The sequence below is a fragment of the Cynocephalus volans genome, chromosome 6 (assembly GCF_027409185.1).
Source record: "Cynocephalus volans isolate mCynVol1 chromosome 6, mCynVol1.pri, whole genome shotgun sequence".
Taxonomy (NCBI): domain Eukaryota; kingdom Metazoa; phylum Chordata; class Mammalia; order Dermoptera; family Cynocephalidae; genus Cynocephalus; species Cynocephalus volans.
The window spans coordinates 15,790,301-15,813,435 of record NC_084465.1 but is presented as its reverse complement, the minus strand read 5'-3'; the positions used below and the strand labels follow the sequence as shown (position 1 = coordinate 15,813,435).

Here is a 23,135-nt window from a genome sequence, read left to right as displayed (position 1 = left end):
TCTGTGTGTCCTGCTTTTGGAAGTATTAAGATTTATCAGTGGATTCAGATGTGATCAGCCTGATCCATCCGTGAATAAGTTAAGAAGGATCACTTCTGAGAGTTCACTAGAACAAAATGGTTGAGAGGGGGACACTATGGAATTGAATCTTGACTTTACACTTACCAGCATAAACCCAGGTTAAGTTACTTCGCCTCTCTGTGCTTCAATTCTCTGTCTGTGAACTGGAGGTAATAGTGTCCATCTCATGAGGTTGTCGTGCAGATTTTTTTAGAGCAGTGCCTGGCACAAAGAAAGCTCTCAATCAGAAAGAGTGCTTCTTTTCTTCTGTTGGCTTTTCCCCCCTCATAACAAAGATAGCATTTGAGTTGGGCTTTGCAGAATGAGTGGAACAGTGTTCTAGGTGATATTAATTACTTAAGCATAGGCAGAAATTGGAAGTGCACGGTATATCTTTGGAGATGGGCAAAGAATTTGACTTGACAGTAGAGTTGCATGTTTTCAGTGGGATGGGAGAAAAAGCCAGATTATTGGAAGGCTTTAATAAAGGAAGTCTGTAGTATTTGGGGAGCAGTGAAGATTTTTAAGAGGAGGAGAATGTCATGAACAAAGTGGCACTCAAGTATAATCTAGCACCCCCGTGCAGGATACATTTGATGGAGAAAAGTCTGAAGGCTGAGAGGGCATTTCAGTAGTTTACATAAAAGGCAATAAAGGCTTGAACCAGAGTGGTGGCATTATGAATGGAAAAATCAGTGGCCAGATATGAGACTGTGATAGCGTCAATAATGCATGAGCATGGATGTGAAAGGCAGGTGGGTATCTGGTTTGGGTTTTGCTACTTATTAGCTATGTGGCCTTTGTCAAGTGACTTAACCAACTTTGCTCTGAGCCTCAGTTTCCTTATCAGCATAATGGGGATGATTATATCTGTTTGGCAGGTTAGTGGTAAGGATTAAATGAGCTGAGGCATGTCAGTGCCTGATACTGTGCCTGGTTAATAGTGAACCCTTGGTAAATGCAAGCTGTTGTTACTAGGTGTTGTTACTAGATACTGGGTAGTTAGCTGAAGCAGAGGAAGGTAGGGGAAATCATTTCTTGGCTTTAAGACTAGGATGATTGGTGATACAGAGAGGGGAACATCACCAGGGAGAATTGGTTTGAGGAGTAGGTATTATATTCTGTTTTAGATGTGTTGAGTTTGAGACCCTGACAGGATGTCTGGGGGGAAATATGTTAGATTCCAGGAGTAAATTATGCATGAGCCACACTTGACTAGACTCATATTTTTTCTTCAGGTACAGATTATGGTTTCAGTTGTGTCTTGTGCATCGTGTCTCAGTATCTCTGGGGTTTCTGACAAAGCAGATGTTTTGCCTTGACATCAGTTCAGATTAGCCTCTGAATTTGCAGCCTGTGTTCTGGGGCCTGGCTGCTTCAGCAGCAGCTGAAGGGAGGGAGGTTTTCTCCTCCTCCTGGCTTTTCCTCATTTTGGATTTTGTAGAAATTTTAAGAAAGCAATTTGTTTTGTTTTTTAGCCCTTTTGAAGTTCATCTTTTTTTCTCTCTGCACAGGCTGATGCTGAAATTGGGATATTAATGGGTGCTATTTAAAGAAGCTCATTTATGGGCAATTAAATAATATGCCTGTCAGCCCAGATTTGACAGGGAATAGTGGAACTTTTTTTTTTTAAGTACAGTGAAATTTAATTATATTCCCTTTCTTTTTGGCTCCTTTGTTATATTATCTAGAAAACAGATTTCTTCTTTTCTTAAAAAAATCTATACCCATATTATTTATTTTGCTTCCTCCCATATATCTGTTGGCGGTGGGGTGAGGCTGAGATGGAAAGTCTGGAGGTATAAGTTATACTTTTTTTGTTAATTTCACGTAATTTTTAGGGATTTTCATATTAGTGGTTTTAGCTGCTGTAAACACTGCAGAGAGAATAATCATGGCTGTTGCTAAAACTAGCCCCTCTCTAGATACTGACATTTCAAATATTTCGTGTCTCAGGAAGAATACTGACAATAGTAGCTACTAATGAAAGGAATAAAATTCAGCACCAGTTAAAGGATGAGACACAAACGCAAGGCAGCTCGCCGGAGAAGGTTTTGTTATTCAGCGGGCACGTCTGCTTTTATAGGGTTAGAAGAGAGCTGATAGGTTTGCTGAGGACACAGGGCGTTTGGGGATTGGATGGATTGCGTTGCTAAGGGGCCAGGAGCAGGGAGCCTGTGCTGATTGACGTGCGATTCACACCGGCGGGAAGGTATTGTGGTGCCGGCGGGAAGGAGAAGGCGGAAGAGAAGGGTAGCCAGCACCATGATGGGGTGCTGCCGAAAGGGTTCTCATACGACCTAATAACTAACTTATGTGTCTGTAGGTTAGAAGTTGTTCAGATCTGTCATGTATCCTGGAGGCCAAAGTAAATATCATTCCATGCACACTATTTATAGAGAGCAACTTGTCCAGTTGGAGGGAGATAGGATGGGACTCCCTCATCCTATGCTTTCTCCTTGAATAGCTGTCAGAATTTCTGTGTAATCTGTTTTCTGTCTTCTCTTTTTCTATGTAAATAGATTCGAGTACCTTGTATATAATTGAGACTCAATATGTATTTGTTTATAATTGTATATGCAAATGTATAATGGCTGATGAAACAGAAAGAACTAGTATTTTGGTTGCTATATTAGTCCGTTTTGTGTTGCCATAACAGAATACCTGAGACGGGGTAATTTATAAAGAACAGAGGTTTATTTGGCTTAGGATTCTGGGACAGCTGCATCTGGCGTGGGCCTCAGGCTGCTGCTACTCATGGTGGAAAGTGGCAGGCAGCCAGTGGGTACAAGCAGATCACATGACGAGAGGAAGTAAGAGAGAGCAGAGGGGAGGTGCCAGGTCTTTTAAATATCCAGCTCTTGCGGGAAGTAGTAGAGCGAGATCTCACTCAGGCTCCCCTCTCCCAGGGAGAGCATGAATCCATTCATAAGGCCTCATGACTCAAACAGCTCCCAACACTGCCACATTGGGGGTCCGATTTTTGCATGAGTTTTGGCAGGGACAACACATCCAAACTCTTATCAGTTGCTTAGTAAAGTTAATGTTACACAGTATATGGGAGAAAAGTATCTCGCCTAGAATGTTTAAATTGCAGTGTTGGATGGATGGAAAAACGAGCAGAAAATGGAAGAAGTGAGGGAAACATGAAAGAATGTCAATAGAGTATTAATGAGAGTAGGGGTAGAAATGAAAAGTGAAAAAAAAAAGAAAAATGAAAAATTGAAAAATGGCTGATGGTAGTAGCTAAAAGAAGGATGCCGGTTAGCGTCAGCCTGATGGTGGTACAGTCTGGACTTCAGCATAAACACAGCAGCCAGGCAGAGACAGAACTTTTTTCCCACAGGACTGAGCTAACTAACTCAGGCTCCTGTGAATATTAGGATGGTGGGGTAGGAAGAGAAATTGGTATCTTGTGGAAACCTGAGGCTAATAAGAGAGTGGGAATAGGATAATATCATGTTCTGAGCAGAGAGAAAGGTTGTGAGGACACAGGCTTCCTCTGCTCACATTTCTCTTGGTCAGTAGAATGAGGAGGAGTCAACTGCAGAACTGTCCTCTGGGTAATGGAAAGTTCCACAGAACGGCCAAAACGGTTAGCTTAGTTATGTGAGAGAACCCCTCAGAGAATGACGATTTTCATTAGGTAATTTCCTGTCCTGCATTGGAGGGGGAACAAACTTTGTGGAGAAAACCCAAGAAATTAGAGAGTACTTGAAATATTCACAAGTACTAGATTGTTCTACTTAAGTGCACATTAGTGTAGATGAAAGTGGCTGGGATCTGATAAAACTGGAAAAAAGCAATTTTTGAATTTCTTTATTTCAGAGAGAGAAAGAACAGGTACCAATCCAGAGCTTCACTGCAGCCTTTAGTTGTTATTACGGGTGCCCATTGAGGGCAGAGGTTGAGTCTTTGGCTAATAAGTGTTCTTGAATTAATGAATAAATAGTGGGGTCAGATTTACTTGGGCTTTTTAAAAAGCCCACTTCCAGGAAAGAAAAGTTATAGTAATCACTGTGGTGATGTCATGAATTGAGGTGACTGTAAGTGGTGGCATCGCCTGTGTATGTGATGAAACAGTGGACAGCACTTTAATTGTTGCATTTCTGTCAGTTGGGAATGTCCATAGAGAACAGAATACAAGCAGAGTATTGAGGAGAAGAATGCTGTGTAAAACAAAAATGCTGTGGAAAAAAGCCTTTTAGTAACTTCTATCTAATAATAGGCAAATCCCTAGGCTGGAAGTTTGCTCAGACAAGATCAGTTTGTTATTTTCTAGGAGCATGAAGGAGATCAGAGTACCCTTCTTAAAGATGAACTTCCCAGAATCACTTGGGGCTCACAGACATGAAGTTGGAAGTACACATACTCTGTGTATATGTGTGTGTGTGTCTTTGCCCAAATGAGAATCACTGTTGTAGTGAACTTTGTTACTAATGGAGTATTGTCATATCATTTGGTTGGTGGGGATCAGGGTGTGTGGAGGGGAGGGTGAAAAGCATCAGACTAGGTAATTTCTAAGGACTTTCCAACCTTAAAAATTTAGATTTCTAGGAAATGGAACTTGGGCTTGAATACCTTTGACAAGGGCATTTTATTTGCCTGGCTGCTCTAGGGCTCTCATACTTTGACAAAGAAATAAATAAAGTTAGTAAAAACAAGGATTGTAGACTTGAAAACTGCTGTCAGTATTCAGGCAGCCTAGGTGAAACAGTGGGCAAATTCATATCTCTAGAATAAATCACAGGTCTTATGTATTAAATGGGCAAAACATATTTTGACAAAGGCCTGCTAGGAGGATTGACTTTATTGAGACACGAGATACTGCAGCCCCGTTTGTATTGGTTAATTCCTCATTCCTTGGAGTAGCTATTTTATTAATTTCAATGATGGCTTACTCATTCCTGCTATGAACGTGACTTCCTCCCTTCCTACCTGCCTCCCCTCTTCTCATTTTGGCAAATACATTCTTGGAGAAATGCTCTTAGCTTGCTTTGTTATGAAAAATGCTGATACTTGCATTGTTAAAAATACCACCAACTAAAGAAATTCACTCGAAAGTACTATTTGACATCAAAATTCCTGAACACAAGTTTGCTATCCTTTTTACTAGTCCGGAAGGAGGCAATGCTGTACTCTTGTCTTTCACAGTTGATGGTAGAATTCATTAACTTTGCTTTAATTTTGTTAAACTTTTCACTGTCAGTTTTAATGCCAGTGATTGCGCCTCCTTTATTTTCGTCCTCCTCTTTTATTCACTCTCAAGGGCATTGAAATGAAGACAGTCACCACACAATATATGGTCATCAGTAGGATTTCTTTCTGATGTTTTCTTTATGTGTAATGACATTAGGGAACTTCCTTTTTTGCATTGTGCTCGGGAGAAGTAAGAAGATACAAGTTTCTTCAGTAGCAGGTAGCACATCACAGGGTGGCTTGGAGAACAAGAAGAGATAACATCCTTTGGGTAAACTGGAAAGACCAGATCAGAAGGCCCTAAAATCTTCTTAAAAATCAGTAGTATTTTCGTTGTTCCCTTCATATTCTAAGCAGTCTCAATGCCTATTTTCTCCTACTCAAATGGACATTCTTTAAGCCCAAAAGATCAAGCACTTTTCTTTAGCAGGCTGCATTTCCTCTGTGTGGTTAGGTGTCTTTCAGAGAGAGATGGTCACTATTTTCCTGTGTATGACAGAGGCTTATGCAGAGCTACTCCCTGTTTGGGTGGGGAGTTGGGGTTTGCGGTGGAGGGCGTGATGTGTAGTTTGATACAGCCCTCCCTCTCTGCACACACTGCTCTATGATCCGTTTTCGTCTTTGCTTCCATTTCCACTCCATCCCTGTGCTTCATGGGCAACCAGTGAGCACAGCCACTGGCAATGTAAAGATTAATTATTCTAGAAAGTTTGGATAAGTTGAAGTGATTGTTATAAACATCTGAACTTGAAATCTATTTTGTGTAAAGCAAAAACTGTTTGCGTGCACCAAGGGAAAAGCTGGTGGTAGAAATTGCTGTACAATTTACCTCTAGACTGTAGTGGGAAATATCTTTTTGGGGAAATAGGATGGATCAATGTGATTTTTCTCTCCATGTAAAGTTGTTATTGAAATAACAACATCTTATTTTGTAGTCCTAAAGTAATAGATAAAGCATTTTATAGCTGGGAATAAATTGAGATCAACCCATTACCTATAGTAGCAGTATGTTCACATTCTTTTAAAGCCTCAGGCAGAGTGACATCAGCATATTTTTTTTTCATTTTCTAATCTAGAGGCGTCTAATGTCTTTCTGTCAAAGAACCTACATTTTAGTACCGAGCAGATCTTCAGGGACCATTTTTGATATGACTGCATTTTTTAGCACCTCTTTTAAATTGTGTTTAACTTCCGTTCTCAGGAGACAGGATGGTTTAGTGGAGAGAACATGGGCTTGGTACTTTAGTTTTTTGTTTGTTTGGTAACAGGGTCTTTGGTTCACATTCAGATTCCACTAGTAATCTACAATTTTCAGATAACCAGACTCAGAGTTCATCAGCCACTGGATGTGCCAAAGTTCATCAGCTTCTTGGTGTACCAAAAGGAACTCCTCCTAGCCTTTTTAGAGGATACTGATTCCATTACTCCCTACACACACACACACGTGCACACATGCACGCACACACGCCCTGGAATCTTCCTGGTCTTGTAAAGTTTCCATAACTGTTTTGAGTTTTTCATCCTGTACTATACCGTAATGACTCTTACTCTTGCCCTTTGGTGTTACGCACACTGAAGAACCATCCCAGCTGATCCATTGGATCAAGAGTGCCAAATAATCATACAGAGAATAACCTTCAGTTTTTCCTGTAGGTAAAAGTCTGCCTGTCTGAGCACAGTGAGTCAATGTCTCCTGTTCAAACATTTGCCATTTACTTATTAAACAGGTATTTATTGAGAACCCTTTATCTACAAGAGTGTGTACTGTGGGATGTGGAAGAGAAAATGGTGAATTATCAATGATTTCAAGAAGTTTACAATGTAGGAAGGAAGATAAGATAAGCAATTTTGTGTGTGGTGGGGTAAGGGCATGGGTGGTATCATATTTGGTCTTTTTTTTCTTTTTTTGGAAAATCCTTGGAGGTGTGTAGTCCTTTGTGTCTTTTACGAATGGCAAAACATGCAATTTGCTGAGAGTAGAATCAGCATCAAGGGGAATAATGGGAAACAAGGAAAATTTAATCTTTTTCCTCAATTGTCCACCAGATTTTTCCTTTGACTTTCAAATGAAGTGCTGTGTAGAGTTACTTAAGGTTTGTTTGGTATTCTCTGTCCACTGTCCCAGTGCTCAGGTATCTCTGCTTCTATTTCTCAACCTAGTCGTATAGATAATCTTATCCACTCTCTTCCTTTCCATTACCATTTAGTCAAGATAGCTGTCTGGAATTCCAGACCTGTCCCCTAGACACCTCTACCTGGACTTTCACCACTATCTCAGATGGACAGGTCCAGAACTGAACTCAATTTTCTCCTTCTTACACCCGTTCCTCCTACTTCATTCCATTTCTGTGAATGGTACTACCTTCTACCAGGTTGCTCCATGCAGGATGTGGGTATCATCTGTGAGCCCTCCCTTTCCTTTAATTCCCACAAACTGTCCCTCAAGTTTACCTCCTGAATATCTGCTGAATCTGTCCTCTTCTCTCCATCCCCTCTGCCACTGTCTTAGTCACCGTCATCATCAATGACCTGCATAACTGAGGAAGCCTCCCTGGTCCCCTAGATTCAGCCTTCCCTCTGACCAATGCCTTCTTCCTACTGCAGCCAGACTGATCCCTCTAAAATGTAGATCTGGTCACATTAGTTCTCGTCTTAAAACCCTTTAATGGCTCCTCACAGCATGTAGGATAAAATCCAAATTCCTCAAATAGCTTAAAAGGCCCTTGGTGACCTGGCCTTTACCTGACTCTTGAACCTGCTCTCTTGCTGTCCTGAACTACTTCCACTTTCTTAAATCAATCATGTTCTAGCACTTGCAGGCTTTTAACATGCTGTTTCCTTTGCCTAGGTTCTACTTCCTATCTTTGCCTGGCTACTTTTTATTTATTTTAGATTTCAGCTTCCATGTCACTTTCTGCAAAAAGCCTTCTTTAATTCCCTCAAAACTAGGTTAGATGCCCCTATTATGTGCCCCTTTTATGCAACATATAAAATTCAAGTTGCATGACAATTGTCTGTTGAATTGTCTTTCTTCCCTTTTAAACTGTAAACTTCTTGAGGGCAGGGAATGTGGGGTTTATTCACCAGCATATCCCAGATACCTAGCATAGTGCCTGGCATATTATATATCAAGAAGTACATCTTTTACTACACCACCATTATTTACCAAGAGCGGTTCTTTGTGACTTGATCCTAAGCTGCTTCAGGGCAGGGCCAAATCCTGTTCATTGTGCCAAACACAACACTTGCATTAAATGAGTTGTTTCACCAACTACTTTGGGGAGCTTTATCACACCCGAACTTTTAAAAACCATATGAATATAAATTGTAAACATATTAGATGAGACTAAGAAGTAATGTGATTAATTTAATAAATGTGCTATAAAGTATGCATCTGAATGGCAGTATTGTCCGAAGAAAAAAAGGGTTAAACATTTGCTGAGGGTCAGGCTGGCATAGGTCTGAATTCCAGCTCTACCACTTCGAAACACCATGTTCTTGGACATGTCACTTTCCTTCTCTGAGCCTTAGCTTCCTCATCTGTGAAATGAGAAATTTTATATTACATAATAATGCCTACCATACAAGATTATTTCAGAAATTAAAGATTTATTTAAAAAATTGCCATAATACCTGGCCCATGATAGCTGCTCTATGAATTTTAAGTTATTTCTCTTCTATTCCAACAATGCTGCCACTACTGAAACATTTTTGGAATTTCTTTCTTGAAATAGTTTTCAGAGCTTGCTATATATCATCAGAATATCTCAACAGGAGGAATTGTTTTTCTTTGAGAATGTGTTTGATTTTTAGGAACAGCCTGGTTCAGAGAGTAATATCAAGATAGTTAATACCATTTTTGATATTAATCAAAGTTAAGTATGTTTATAATGACATTTTATTTTGTCGAATCTAAATTTTTACAGATTCTGGCTATCTCACAGGTGGCGTTGCCAGCATATTCCATTTGGCACATTAAATTCAGCAAATTAACTATCACAAAATCTTTTCATTTTGAATAGCACTCTGATAAATCAAGCAGTATTAATAAGCTCAGGAGAGCTGAGATCTTTAATAATATACTTAATTAGAAGTTAATCATCAATGCACCAGAACAGGGAAGCACCATGGGACCCCCAACCCAGGCTAGTGCCCACTGCCCAGAGAGGCCTGAGAGCTTCCGGGCCCACATGCCCCAAGTCATCTGCACTGGAACAGGCAGGTGCCATGGGACCCCCAGCCCAGGCCAGTCCCTGCTGCACAGAGAGGCCTGAGAGCTGCCGGGCCCACATGCCCCGAGTCAGCTGTGCCAGAACAGACAGGTGCTGTGGTACCACCAGCCCAGGCCAGTCCCTGCCACCCAGAGAGGCCCAAGAGCCACCGGGCCCACACGCCTCGAGCCAGCCGTGCTGGAACAGGCAAGTGCCATGGGACCTTCAGCTCAGGCAAGCACTGCTGCCCAGAATTGGTAGTCCCTTCAGGATCCAGGCCAGATATCAGGGTGGAACGAGTGGACCATGATACCCCCTGCTACAATGACTAAACACCAGAGGAAAGATACCAGAAATATGAAAAATCAAGAAAGTACATCACCACCAAAGGAAAACAATAACTTTCAAGCTCTAGATCCTATAGAACAGGAAGTCCTTCCTCCCACAACCAGACACACCGTGCCAGCACCTCGGGGCCTGCCCGGGGTCCCGAGGCATGGAGTAGGGGACCAGACATTCCCTACAACCAGACACACCACTAGCACCAAGGAGCATGCCAAAAACATCACCTCCATGTGGGTGGCCCACCACAGCCACCACAATAACCGTGGCTGCCTAGAAAGCAGCTAGACGCCACAACTACCACACAGATGGTCCACCAACCACTGGAATGCACTGACACAAGGATAGTCACCAGCAGAGATAAAGAAAAGAAGAGGATGTCTCTCTCCACAAAGCCCATTTCAGAGTGACAGAAGAAGCCTCTCATCTATGATAATATTAGGGGACCTGAACACACCTCTCAGCATGGTACAGATCATCTAGGCAACAAATCAACAGAGTAACCATTCTTTCAGAAGGAGAGAGGAAATCTAGGGTAATTAGAGGGGAGAAGGAGGGGGAGAGATTGGACAAGGGGCATAAAGAATAATTATGATTTGTAACAATATATATGCTAGTAATATTGATTTGATCAACATATCTCAGTGTTGAACCCCAAAAATATGTATAATCAATTTTGATTCAATAAAAATTAAAAAAAACACAAAAAACAGGAAGCCCTTGAAATGACTGACAAGGAATTGTGAGCAACAATTCTAAGAAAACTAAGTGAGATAGAAGAAAACTCAGTTAGACGATACAATGGAATGAGAAAAAGTATACAGGACCCGAAAGAAGAAATATACAAAGAAATCAATGCCCTGAAAAAGAATGTAGCAGAGCTTGTGGAGCTGAAGGATTCATTTAATGAAATAAAAAACACAGCAGAGAGTCTAACCACCAGGCTAGAACAAACAGAAGAGAGAATTTCTGACCTTGAAGACAGGCTGTTTGAATTAACAGGCAGACCAGAAAAAAGAAAAAAGAATTTAAAAAATTGAAGAAAATCTAAGAGAGATAACAGATAACCTTAAGAGTTCAAATATCCAAATCATGGGTATTCCAGAACAGGAGGAAAAAGGAAATGGCATTGAAAATATATTCAATGAAATAATAGTGGAAAACTTCCCAGGTATAGGGAAAGTCATAGATCTTCAGATTCAGGAGGCCCAAAGATCCCCAAACATATTCAGCCCTAAAATGTCCTCTCATATAGGCAAACTGGCAAAATTTAAAGACAAAGAGAGAGAATCTCAAAAGTTGCAAGAGAGAAGTGGTAAGTCACCTATAAGGGAGCCCCAATCAGAATAATATCAGATTTTTCATCAGAAACCCTAAAAGTTAGAAAAGAATGGGATGATGTATTCAAAATACTAAAGGACAAAAATTGCCAGCCCAGAATACTTTACCCAGCAAGGCTATCCTACAAAATGAAGGACAAATAGTGTATTGCTCAGACAAACAAAAATTGTGGGAGTTTGCTACCACATGACAAGCCTTACAAGAAATTCTCAAGGGAGTACTGGGTTTGATACCTGAAAAACAATGATCACTGTCATGAATACTCAAGAAAGAACAAAACCTACCAGTAAAACAAGAATGCTAACAATAAAGAGAAAAAATAGTTTCTCTACTACCCCAAGAAACCAACAAACACAGAAGACAAACTGAAAATCATAAAGGAACAAAACATACTTAAGACATCTAAACAAAAATAAAAAAATGCTAGGAGTAAATCAACACCTTTCAATAATAACTCTAAATGTAAAAGGATTAAATTCTCCACTCAAAAGACACAGACTGACTGACTGACTGGATTAAAAAGATGGACCCAGCAATATGCTGCCTTCAAGAGACTCACCTCACCTGTAAAGACACACCGACTAAGAATGCAAGGATGGAAAAAGATATACTATGCAAATAGAAATGAAAAACAAGCTGGAGTAGCTATTCCTGTATCAAATAATATAGACTTTATACCAAAAACCATAAAAAGAGATAAAGAGGGCCACTATATAATGATCAAAGGATCTATCCATCAAGAAGAGATAACAATCATAAATATATATGTGCCCAGTGTCAGAGCAGCCAGATTTATAAAGGAAACACTATTAGATCTAAAGAATGAGATAGACACTAACATAATAATAGTGGGGGAACTGAATACCCCACTCTCAACATTGGACAGATCATCTAGGCAAAAAATCAATAGAGAAACACAAGATCTAAACAACACTTTAGACCAATTGGACTTGGCAGATATCTACAGAACATTCCATCCAACAACCTCAAAATATTCATATTTCTCATCAGCACATGGAACATTCTCCAGTATAGACCACATATTAGGTCACAAAGCAAGTCTCAACAAATTTTAAAAAAGTGGAATTATTCCATGTATTTTTTCAGATCACAATAGATTAAAATTAGAATTCAATAACAAACAAAACTCTGGAAACTATACACACACATGGAAATTAAACAACATTCTACTTAATGACATATGGGTCTAAGAAGAAATTAAACAGGAAATAAAAAAATTTCTTGAAACTAATGAAAATAATGACACATCATACCAAAACCCATGGGAAACTGCAAAAGCAGTACTAAGGGGGAAATTTATCACATTAAATGCTTACTTCAGAAGAATGGAAAAATGGCAAATAAACAACCTAATACTTCACCTTAAAGAACTAGAAAAACAAGAACAATCCAAACCCAAAGTTAGTAGATGGAAAGAAATAATTAAGATCCAAGCAGAACTAAATGAAATAGAAACCCAAAAAATGATACAAAAAAAAAAACAATGAAACAAAAAGTAGGTTTTTTGAAAAGATAAATAAAATTAAGAAACCTTTAGCAAGGCTAACTAAGAAAAGAAGAGAGAAGACCCAAATAACAAAAATTAGAAATGAAAAAAGTGATATTACAACTAATACCTCAGAAATACAAAGAATCATTAGAGACTACTATAAACAACTATATGCCAACAAATTTGAAAATCTGGAGGAAACGGATAAATTTCTGGACACATACAAACTACCAAAACTGAGCGAAGAAGACATAGAAAATCTGAGCAGATTGATAACAATAAAAGAGATTGAAGTTATCAGAAGGCTCCCAACAAAGAAAAGCCTGGGACCAGAACGCTTCATTGCAGAGTTCTACCAAACTTTCAAAGAGGAAGTGATACCAATTCTCTACAAACTATTCCAAAAGATTTAAACAGAGGCCATTCGCCCAAACTCATTCTATGAGGCAAACATCACCCTGATACCAAAGCCAGAAAAAGATACATCAGAAATAGAAAAGTACAGGCCAATATCCTCAATGAGTATAGATGCAAAAGTCCTCAACAAAATACTAGCTAACAGAATATGGCAACACATACACAAAATTATACACCATTATCAAGTGGGATTTATCCCAGGGATGCAAGGTTGGTGCAACATATGCAAATAAGTAAATGGGATACATCACATCAATAAAAGCAAAGACAAAAACTGAATAATTACCTCTATAGACACTGAAAAAGCATTTGACAAAATTCAACATTTGTTCATGATGAAGACTTGCTCCAAGTTAGGTATAGATGGAAAGTATCTCAACACAATTAAAGCCATATATGATAAGCCCACTGCCAATATCATCTTGAATGGGGAAAAGCTGAAATGTTTTCCCTTAAGAACAGGAACTAGACAAGGATGCCTACTCTCACCACTCCTATTCAACATAGTGTTGGAAGTACTCGCCTGAACAATCAGAGAAGAGAGGGAAATAAAGGGCATCCAGATTGGAAAAGATGAAGTCAGATTGTCCGTGTTTGCGGATGATGTGATCCTATATACTGAACAGCCTAAAGCCTCTACAAAAATACTCTTAGAGTTGATAAATGATTTCAGCAGAGTTGCAGGATACAAAATCAACATACAGAGTTCTGGTCAAGATGGTGGAATAGACGGTCCCCAGCATCACTCTCTACCACAAGTCAACCAGTTTATGACTATAAAAATGTAACAACAGCTAAGCTGGAGCTGCTGAGCTCCGGGGAAGAGGAGGAGAGACCTATGGAGTTCATGAAGGGGGAGAAGCCACAACGGGAGAAAGAAAAAATTGCTCAGAGTGTTTCAGGCTATGGCCACTTTAAGGCTAGAACTGCTGAGTACATGTTGCAGGAGCCGGCAGAAGCTGCAGCTTTGCCCTTCTGATGGAGTTGCTTGGTGGTGGCAGGGGAGAAGAGGGCCTTGGTGGCCCCTAGGACAGCAAGACCACTAATAGGGTTCCCATGGACCCACGCAGGAGCGAGGACCCAGAACAGCTGAAAAAGGGGAGCCATTCAGAGGCTGGTGAGTCATCGCAAGGGATCAGTACAGGGCCTTGGAGCACAGGTGATGGGGGAGACGGGCCCACTGGGAGAACACTGGGACACAGCAAGGACAGCTGATCCACCCTCTAATCAGTGCAGGACCACTCATAGGAGACTGGTTGGGAATGCAGAATTGCATGGGGTGCAGTTTGTTGAAAAGATTCAGGCCCAGAGTTTCTACACAGCCCAGGTGCACCGGGTCTCTTGACAGCCGGGAGTACCTGTAAGGTCAACCATTAAACCCTGAGCTGCACAAAAAGTCTTCCCTAGAGAAACAGCAGCAAAGCAGCAAGTTAGCTGAACAATTTAGCTCAAGTACTGGTTCCCACAGGAAGTTCCCCCATTTTAGAAGTAAGCAAAGCACAAAAAATTAGTTCCAGCCCAGGTACACCATTAGTGCCTTGGGGCCCGCCAGGGGACCTGAGGTCTGGAGCAGGGGACTGGGCCCCCCATGCACTACCAGGCACACTGCCAGTGCCTCGGGGCCTCATCTAAGGGTTTGGGTCATGGAATCGGGGACTGGATCCCCCTGCCCACAACCAGGCACACCACCAGTGCCAAGGAGCATGCCAAAAACATCACTTCCATGTGGGGGGCCCATCACAGCCACCACGTTAACTATGGCTGCTGTGAAAGTGGCTAGACGTCACAACCACCATGCAGATGGTCCGCCAGCCACTAGAGTGCATTGACACAAGGAGAGTCACCAGCAGAGGTCAGAGAAAAGAAGAGGGTGTCACTCTTCACAAAGCCCATTCCAGAGTGACAGAAGAAGCATCTGCTCTATGATAATATTGGGGGACCTGAACATACCTCTCAGCATTGAACAGATCATCTAGGCAACAAATCAACAGAGTAACCATTACTCTTTCAGAAGGAGAGAAGAAATCTAGGGTTATCAGTGGTGGAAAGGGTGGAGGGAGAGGGGGATAGGGAGAGATTGGACAAGGGGCTTAAAGAATAAGTGCAATTTGTAACAATATACATACTAGTAATAGTGATTTGATCAACAAATCTCAATGTTGAACCCCCAAAATATGTATAATCAATTATGATTAAAAACACACACACCCACACACACCCCCCCCCCACACAGAAATCAGTAGATTTCTATGCTCCAACAGTGAACATGCAGAAAAAGAAATCAAGAAAGCTAGCCCATTTACAATAGTTACCAAAAAAAATAATACACTTAGGAATAAAGTTAACCAAGGATGTGAAAAATCTCTAAAAGAGAACTACAAGCTACTGTTGAGAGAAATTAAAGAGGACACAATAAGATGGAACAATATCCCATGCTCTTGAATCGGAAGAATTAACATTGTGAAAATGTCCATATTACCCAAAGTGATCTACAGGTTCAATGCAATCCCTATCAAAATTCCACTGATGTTTTTCTCAGAAATGGAAAAAACTATCCAGACATTTATACGGAATAGCAAAAGACCATGCCATAGCCAAAGCAACCCTGAGCCAAAAAAAGTAAAGCTGGAAGCATAACACTACCTGACTTTAAACTACAAAGCTATAATAACCAAAACAGTATGGTACTGGCATAAAAGCAGACACACGGATCAATGGAATAGAATAGAGAACCCAGAAATCAACTCACACACCTACAGCCATCTGATCTTTGACAAATGCATCAAGTCTGTACAGTGGTGAAGAGACTGCTGCCTCAGCAAATGGTGCTGGGGAAACTGGATATTCATATGTAGGAGAATGAAACTAGACCTGTACCTCTTAACCATATACCCAAATCAACTCAAAATGGATTAAAGAATTAAATATACATCCTGAAACAAAAGTCCTTAAAGAAAACATAGTGGGAACACTTCAGGAAGAGTGGGTACAGACTTCATGTATATGACCCCAAAAGCACAGCCAACCAAAGGGAAAATAAATGGGATTATATTAAACTGAAAAGATTCTGCACAGCAAAAGAAACAGTCAACAGAGTGAAAAGACAACCAAGAGAGTGGGAGAAAGTATTTGCAAAATATACATCTGACAAAGGATTAGTCTCCAGAATATACGAGGGACTCAAACAACTTTACAACAAAAAAACACATAACTGAATTATAAAATGGGCAAAGAAGCTGAATAGGCATTTCTCAAAGGAGGGTATATGAATGTCCAACAGACGTGTGAGAAAATGCTCAACATCACTCAGCATTCGGGAAATGCAAATTAAAGCCACTTTGGGATACCCTCTCACTCCAGTTAGGATGGCTAATATCCAAAAGACTGAGAATGATAAGTGCTGGAGAGGTTGCCAAGAAAAAGGAACTATCATATAGACTGTTGGTGGGACTGCAAAATGGTGCAGCCCTTATGGAAAATTGTATGGAGGTTCCTCAAACAATTACAGATAGATCTATCATATGACCCAGATATTCCACTGCTGGGAATATATCCAGAGGAATGGAAATCATCATGCTGAACAGATACCTGTACTCCCATGTTTACTGCAGCACTATTTACAATAGCCAAGAGTTGGAACCAGCCCAAATGTCCATCATCAGATGAGTGGATAGGGAAAGTGTGGTATATCTGCACAATGGAATACTACTCTGCTATAAGAAAGAATGAAATACTACCATTCGCAACAACATGGATGGACTTGGAGAAAATTATATTAAGTGAAACAAGTCAGCATAGACGGGGAAATACCACATGTTCTCACTTATTTGTGGGAGCTAAAAATAAGTAAATAAATAAATATACAAACAAAGGGTGAGAGGGGAAGAAGACACAACAATCACAATTCCTTGAACTTGTTAAGACAAGTGAACAGATAAGATATAGTGGGGGGAGGAGGGTAGAGAGGAAGTGGGGAAAGAGGAACGGATAAAGGGACACGAAAATCAACTACAATGTATATTGAGAGGTTAAAATAAAAAAAAGGTAAGCATCAAAATTTTGCTTCTAGCAACAAAGAATTTAGGAAAAAAATGATCCAAGGTGTTACCCCATATCCTTGTGCATATTTGGGGCTGTTCTCTTTTTAGCTAGGTCTACAGGTGTCTGTAGCTGAAATTTAGCAAGGATGATGTTCTCTACTAATGACCCAGAGGAGGCTGTTGCCCTCAGAGGTCTTCTCTTGATAGTAGGGGAGGAGCCTGGAAGGATAAATTGTAGGAAATGGACAGGGATGTAGAGACAGGTTTGCACCTTTTATAGAAGCATACATAGCTTGTGTAGAAAAATCCACAGGATGAATTCATAGGATAAGAGATTGGAGGTGGAAGATAATTGGTCTACTAGAAGAAAACATAAAAAGTGAGTGGTTGGAAGGGTGAAGTCAGGAGAGGCTAGAAGTGGTATTCCCAGGGTTGTGTGGAAGTGGTACTGGGGTATAGTGCAGTCCAGGAGAGACCCAGTGACAATGGTCAGGTTACTATGAGGAATCCAGTATTATTTTGTGATCCAGAGGTTACTGTGGGTTCAGTATTTTACCTCTTGTGTATAAGGTCATAAGTATGAAGTATTAAGTAAATTGTAAAGGGTTATTGACATATTATTTTAAAATATTTTACTAGTTTGTAACCTGAATTTACCTCACCTTACAGTAAATATTTTTTTTATTGCTGACATTAGAATGATTCATTGAAAGCATTTGATGGGGAGGGATGCAAGGAGAAAAGCAAACCACGAATATTTGTGAACCTTGGGTAGGGGAAGGGAGAGAAGGTTGTTACACTTCTCTCTGTGTAACAGATGCAAAAAAGGATTACTCAAAGCACCATGAATGCAATGAGAAGCCCGAAGGGACTGCACCTCAGCAACTCCTCTGTTAGGAGGAGAAAACTGGGTACATTCCTGATTCGAAGTTAGCTTCTGTTTTTTATTGTAAAGACAAGGAAGGTTCACAAGAAAAATCAGTTGATTCAATCATTTCAAAAGGACACAAAGACATGGGCATTGTGACAAAGTTATCTATGGCTAAGTGTAGCTTAAACGAAACTAGTAACATCAGTAAAATGAGCAATGTGACATTCTGAAGTACAATTTGTGAGGAACTAAGATGGTCAAGCTGCGATCATTATCTAAAATATAACCTCTCCTTAAATGATTTAAGCAAAAGTTACATTCTTATGTTTAAATCTAAGTATAATTGTCTCTAAAGTTTCCACCAATAAATAGCTTGCCCTTAGCAAACATTTTTTCACATTTTTCCCTACAGCAATTCTTTAAAATCTCTTAACAGGATTGGTATGTCAACCACCTGTTAGCTCTAAAATCGTTAAAGTATACAATTCCATACTAAAACAGTGATTAGAGTTGATTAGATGGGCTGTTGCCACGTTATCTGTGGGCTTTTGCCACAGTACCTGCATTACCTAAAAACCGTGTTCTAAAAATCAACTGAGAATCAAGATTTCTAACCCTCTACAGAAAGTTGTACCACTGTCTTTGTCATCTGGGTGGAAGTGCAGTAGTCACTCAGGCAAGTGAGGGTGACCGGACCTGGCTGTGAAGGCTGCCTGTGGGCTAGACTTCACAAGGGATCGGACTCCCTAAAATCTTTAATGAACAACATGGATTTTTGATGAGCTCGTGTCATTATAATTTTAGTAGAACATTGTTCTTAGGTTTCAGATTCACAACACTGAAACTTCTCCTAGGATATTGCTTTCTTATTGAAGCTGACTGCTTTGTGAAGTTTAGGGGTTGGTCTGCAGCCTGGCTGTGGAAGAACAGTCATTGAGTGGCCTTTGACTACAACTATGGCAGAGAGTAAAAAGCTGTTTATTTTCATCTCTTTTTCTTCAAACTTAAATATCAAATCAGATTTGAATTACTATGAAAAAGCAAAATTCAAGGTCTTTGATGCTATAAAAAATGTCTAGAAAGAGAATATAAGTAAAATAACCCTTTTTTCCTTTTAAATTCTTTCCTATAAGTTGGTTATTGGTTATCATTTCTTAACGTTGTTAACCAGTTTGAAGTTACTATCTTAGAAATGCCAGCAAAGTACATTAATCCTGACAGTTACCTCGAGAAGATTCTGGAGCCCAGTAGGCAATCAGAGTGACTTAAAAGTGCTTTTACTGTATAAGCACAATTTTGAGACCATTATGTTAAATAGATGAGTGTATTCTGACAGAATGCTTTCATTTTTGGAAGCCAAAATTTTGCCTTGTGACAAAATTCTCTATTTAGGATATAATTGAGTGACAGTGCTACAAAAAACCAAAAAACCAAAAAACCAAAACAGTAGTAGAAGCAACTAAACATCAAATTTATTTCTGACCTGAGTAATTTCCACTGAATGATACAAGATATGTATATTAGTTTTCTATTGTTGCCTTAACAAATGATCACAAACTTAGTGGTTCAACATACCACTAATTTATTATCTTATGTTCTGTGGATTAGAAGTCTAACGCAGGTTTTACTGGGCTAAAACTAAAGTGTTGGTAAAGCTCTAGAGGAGAATCCATTTCCCTGCCTTTCAGCTTCTAGAAGCTGCCATGTTCCTTGACTCACAGTCTTCTTTTATCTTGAAAGCCAGCAAGATTGAATCTTTCTGACCTTTCTTCCCTAGTCACATCTGCCTCTAGTCACAGCTGGGAAGGTTTCTATGCTTTAAGGACCCTGTGGTTAGAGTGGGCCCATCTGGATAATCCAGGATAATCTCCCCATCTCAAGGTCCTAAATTTAATCATATCTGTGAAATCCCTTTTGCCGTGTAAAGTGACATATCCTCACGTTCTGAGGATTAGGATGTTGACATTTTTTGGGGGGTGGTATTATTCTGCCTACCATAATATGGAAATAACATGAAATCTCATTCAGACTCTCAGGGTTGGGCAGCGCATCAGTGTGTTGAGAGGGTGGCACCAGAGAGCACATGGAAACTGCACGCCCCTCTCCTCCTTGCTCTATGCATCTCTTCCATTTGGCTCTTCCTGAGTTGTATCCTTTATAATAAAACTGTAATGGCAAATATATAAAAAAAACTTCATTCAGATAATGTGTTTTTCAAAAGTGCCCATGATGTGTGATCAGATCTTTAAGAAACTTTCACATGGGTGTTCATAGGGAAGAGGTGTGTATATTAAAAAATTAACAAAAGACCCCACAGATTTATTTTGGATCTTAATCTACTGTTAAAACTAATGTTCATTCTCTTTTGTTTACTTTGATAGTGATAACCTGCTAAGGAGAGCAGCCTGTCAAGAAGCTCAGGTAATGCCATCTAATGTGATAGAATTAAAACCCACCTTATCTCTATTGTGCAGAAAACTCAAGCTACTCCAGGGGACTTGCGCAGAGCCTTCCATCAGTGCGGTTGGCTATTTTTTTCACTATCGGGATGAATCAGGCTTAGAGCCAGCTCTGAGTAGAACGTGAGGAAGTTAACCATCTGGTGAAGAGCAGTTCTAACGCCCACTCTTTTAGACTTGTTTGCTTCTGGATCATTCCCAAGAACACATAACTGGAGCAGTTGAAGCTCTGGGAATTTGTTCGCATCTGTAGTTGTCCTTGAAGATCTGGCTAAACCCTGAATCATCCCTGATCCAAATAACCCCCAGGGATATCAGTTCAGAACAGGTGTTACCTCTAAAAGTTTAATCTTCTTAAAATTCATATTTTTTAAAGCCTATCTCTTTAGCACAACTGATTTATGCCATGTGCTCTGTTACTCAATTTGATGAGATTTTACTTAAATGTTCGTTAATCTGACTGTATTAGTTATAGTTGAATCATAAGACAACTTTTTGTCCTCCCCCCATTTGTATATTATACTTTGCAGATGAATTTCTGTGACTGAGTTGCCTTTTTGTTATATGTCATTTAAGCTTATGATGTCAGAAATACCAAAAAAAAAAAAACCCCATGAAAGTTAAAAATGGCAAAGGTATGAAGCATTGAGTAGGAGAAGTGGGTGGCAAAAATCATGATTGTTTATGAAATGTTTTCATAGATGACAATAGATACTTTTAATAAATTCTTCTGTTTAGTGATTGTTGTCTAATTGTTCTAAATCTGTGTTTTAAGAATTTGATTACTTTTTTTTGTTTAAATGTCTTGTCTCATACAGCTATAAGTTTTAGAAATTAATTCAAATGAGCTTTAATATTAAATTCCAGGTGATCCCCACCCCAAGCTGGCTATTAGCAACTGGAAAATCCTTTTGGGGGGGGGGCTTTTTTTTCTCTTTAGGAAGAGTAGACCTATGTGATTGCAGAGTCCTCCCTTTCTTGTTCAAGGTAAATGCTTCTAGCTCTGTTCTGAATTCTGTCTTCTCTTACTTTTTCTGGGACTGGATTTCTTTAGTTTTTTTCTCCCTCTCATATATTTACCTCTTCCTACCATTCTAATTCTCTACCTCCCTGGCACATGTGTAGCTCATATGACAAAAGGAAGTGGAGTCATCCTCATAGTTTCTTCTAGTTACTTTTTCTCTCTGTGCTCTTCCCTTTACAGTCTAAAATTTTGAAAGAATATGATTTTTAAAAATCTCACGTAAACTCAATTCAGTATAGTTGCATGTAAATTCCTAATCCACTGTGAATCTGAGACTTGAGTTGCAAGTAGGTGGAAATTCTAGAGACTAAGAAACCTGACAAGGAGGAATAATCTAGTACTGTAGATCTGGAATCTGGTGGGCCAGAGAGCTGGGTTAATTTAATCATTTCTGGCCACATTCCAGAAATAAGATGGGTAGAAAAAGAACAAATTACAATATTTGGAGATTCAGCAGTGAAATGTTAAGGTCTAAGTAAGAGTGGAAACAGAATGGAAATTATACTGTCCTGGAAACTTTTTACAAAGAAACAGTTTATCTCTGTAAAGTATTCATGAAAAGAAGTTTTTTTAAAAGCAGGAAATAGATGTTGGTGAGAATGATCTCTAATGGATTGTTGTGGGGCACGAGATTTAGAGTGAGCTAGTTAGTAGAAAACCTCTGGATAACTTTCCTTTTTCTCCTATCTTTGCATTGTATTTCTTCACTAGAATTCTGCCTCCTTAGCCCAGACCTGCTCCCCACCATCCCAGACTTGGATTTGTGCCCTTTTTGGTGCTTTCCTACTCCCCTTTTTGTTGACTGTCTTCTCCAATCCAGATGTAATGTCAGCAGCTCTGCTCAGTTCCCAGCCTGACTCTTCACGTCTAGTCTTCTGCCTCTTCATTCTACCTCATCTTCTGTCTGTTCTTTAAAGCTGATACGGCAGAAGAAGTTTGAGTTTTGGAGTTAGATATACATTCTAGGCTTGTAATTTATTAATTCTGTGACTCTGTAATTTATTAATTCTGTGTACTCTGAAAACTAAAGACAAACACTCATAGATTACACTTCTCTCCTGACAGATGATGGCCTTATTGGTTATATGTTTATGATAAAAAGAAAAGAGAAAAGAAAACTTACTTACCTCTAGTATATGGAGCAGGGTTTTATATTCCATCACAAAATTTAACTTATTGTCATTAAGTAATGGTACACTTCTACTGTTATGTTTATGGTGTTTTTGTGAATATGAGATATTGAAAGAACATTTTTTTCTCTAGAGTAGATACCATGTCTGCCGCAAGTAAATGCTTTTGGAATGAAAGAATATATTTGACATTTACCAAATAAATGGACATTTACTGAAAACTTTTCTTCATTCCTTTTTAGGTGTTTGGCAATCAACTCATTTCTCCCAATGCACAAGTGAAGAAGGCAACTGTCTTTCTCAATCCTGCAGCTTGCAAAGGGTAGTGATTTGTGATACATTTGGTTTTTCTAAGGGGAAAAAAATCACAGACTGTTAGGCAGCTAGTTATATTGTGTAGAACTGGAAGAACTAGGTTCAATACTTTCTAGCAATAAAATTCATTTGTAATGTAGAAATAACTGTTAATGAGAAATAACTATAAAGCTAATTGATACTTAGCAGACTTGTCTAATTGAAGTTGAATAATCT

At 39.4% G+C, this 23,135-nt stretch overlaps 1 protein-coding gene across 5 annotated transcripts in view; it reads left to right on the top strand.

Annotated features, from left to right (window-relative positions):
• The window catches only part of AGK (acylglycerol kinase), a 109,929-nt gene that overhangs the window by 15,187 nt on the left and 71,607 nt on the right, over positions 1 to 23,135 (top strand). For all 5 annotated transcript variants that reach the window (XM_063099914.1, XM_063099912.1, XM_063099915.1 and 2 more), the window contains exons 3-4: positions 20,373 to 20,412; positions 22,847 to 22,926. In XM_063099914.1, the coding sequence (XP_062955984.1) occupies positions 20,373 to 20,412; positions 22,847 to 22,926 (120 nt within the window). The remainder of the gene's footprint in view (positions 1 to 20,372; positions 20,413 to 22,846; positions 22,927 to 23,135) is intronic.